The following is a 421-nucleotide window of genomic DNA, read 5'->3' as shown; positions in this document are numbered from 1 at the left end:
GAGGGGAGGGATGGGATACAGCATCTGGCATACAGGAAATACCTGTGTTAGCTGTCACTCCTGCTGTTGGTATTGATGTTGGACCATTTTAAAATTGCTGCTTCAGACAAAACAATTTAAGATAAACCCAGAGAAAACAAGCTAAAATAACTTATATCCATTCAAGAATATTCAAGACTAATACTCATTTCTCATAGGATCTAATTGCCTGTTCCACTTTTTGCTTGTAGACGTTGAGTTTGACTCCTTGGGGGTTAATCAATGTTATCTTGTTGGTGCCATTGCACACGTGTGCCAGGGGAAACACCTGCACAGCAATGCCAACGGAAAGCAACATGTCATTTGATAGGTTAATGCAAGGCTTCAAAGCGTATTTATGTGACTGTATGCTTTTTCTGACTATAAAAAACACATTATAACA

The 421-nt window shown here is 39.0% G+C and overlaps 1 protein-coding gene across 1 annotated transcript in view; it reads right to left on the bottom strand.

The window, feature by feature from the left end:
• Window positions 1-76: 76 nt before the first annotated feature.
• The window catches only part of LOC103730175 (von Willebrand factor A domain-containing protein 3B), a 13314-nt gene continuing 12969 nt past the window's right edge, over window positions 77-421 (bottom strand). Inside the window, exon 3 of the mRNA XM_008828367.3 lies at window positions 77-307. Within this exon, the coding sequence (XP_008826589.1) occupies window positions 185-307 (123 nt within the window). The 3' untranslated portion in view covers window positions 77-184. The remainder of the gene's footprint in view (window positions 308-421) is intronic.

Source organism: Nannospalax galili, unplaced genomic scaffold (genome assembly GCF_000622305.1).
Source record: "Nannospalax galili isolate Female #2095 unplaced genomic scaffold, S.galili_v1.0 scaffold14654, whole genome shotgun sequence".
NCBI classification, from domain to species: domain Eukaryota; kingdom Metazoa; phylum Chordata; class Mammalia; order Rodentia; family Spalacidae; genus Nannospalax; species Nannospalax galili.
Note: the sequence above shows the minus strand (reverse complement) of the source record. Positions and strands in the feature narration are given on the sequence as shown.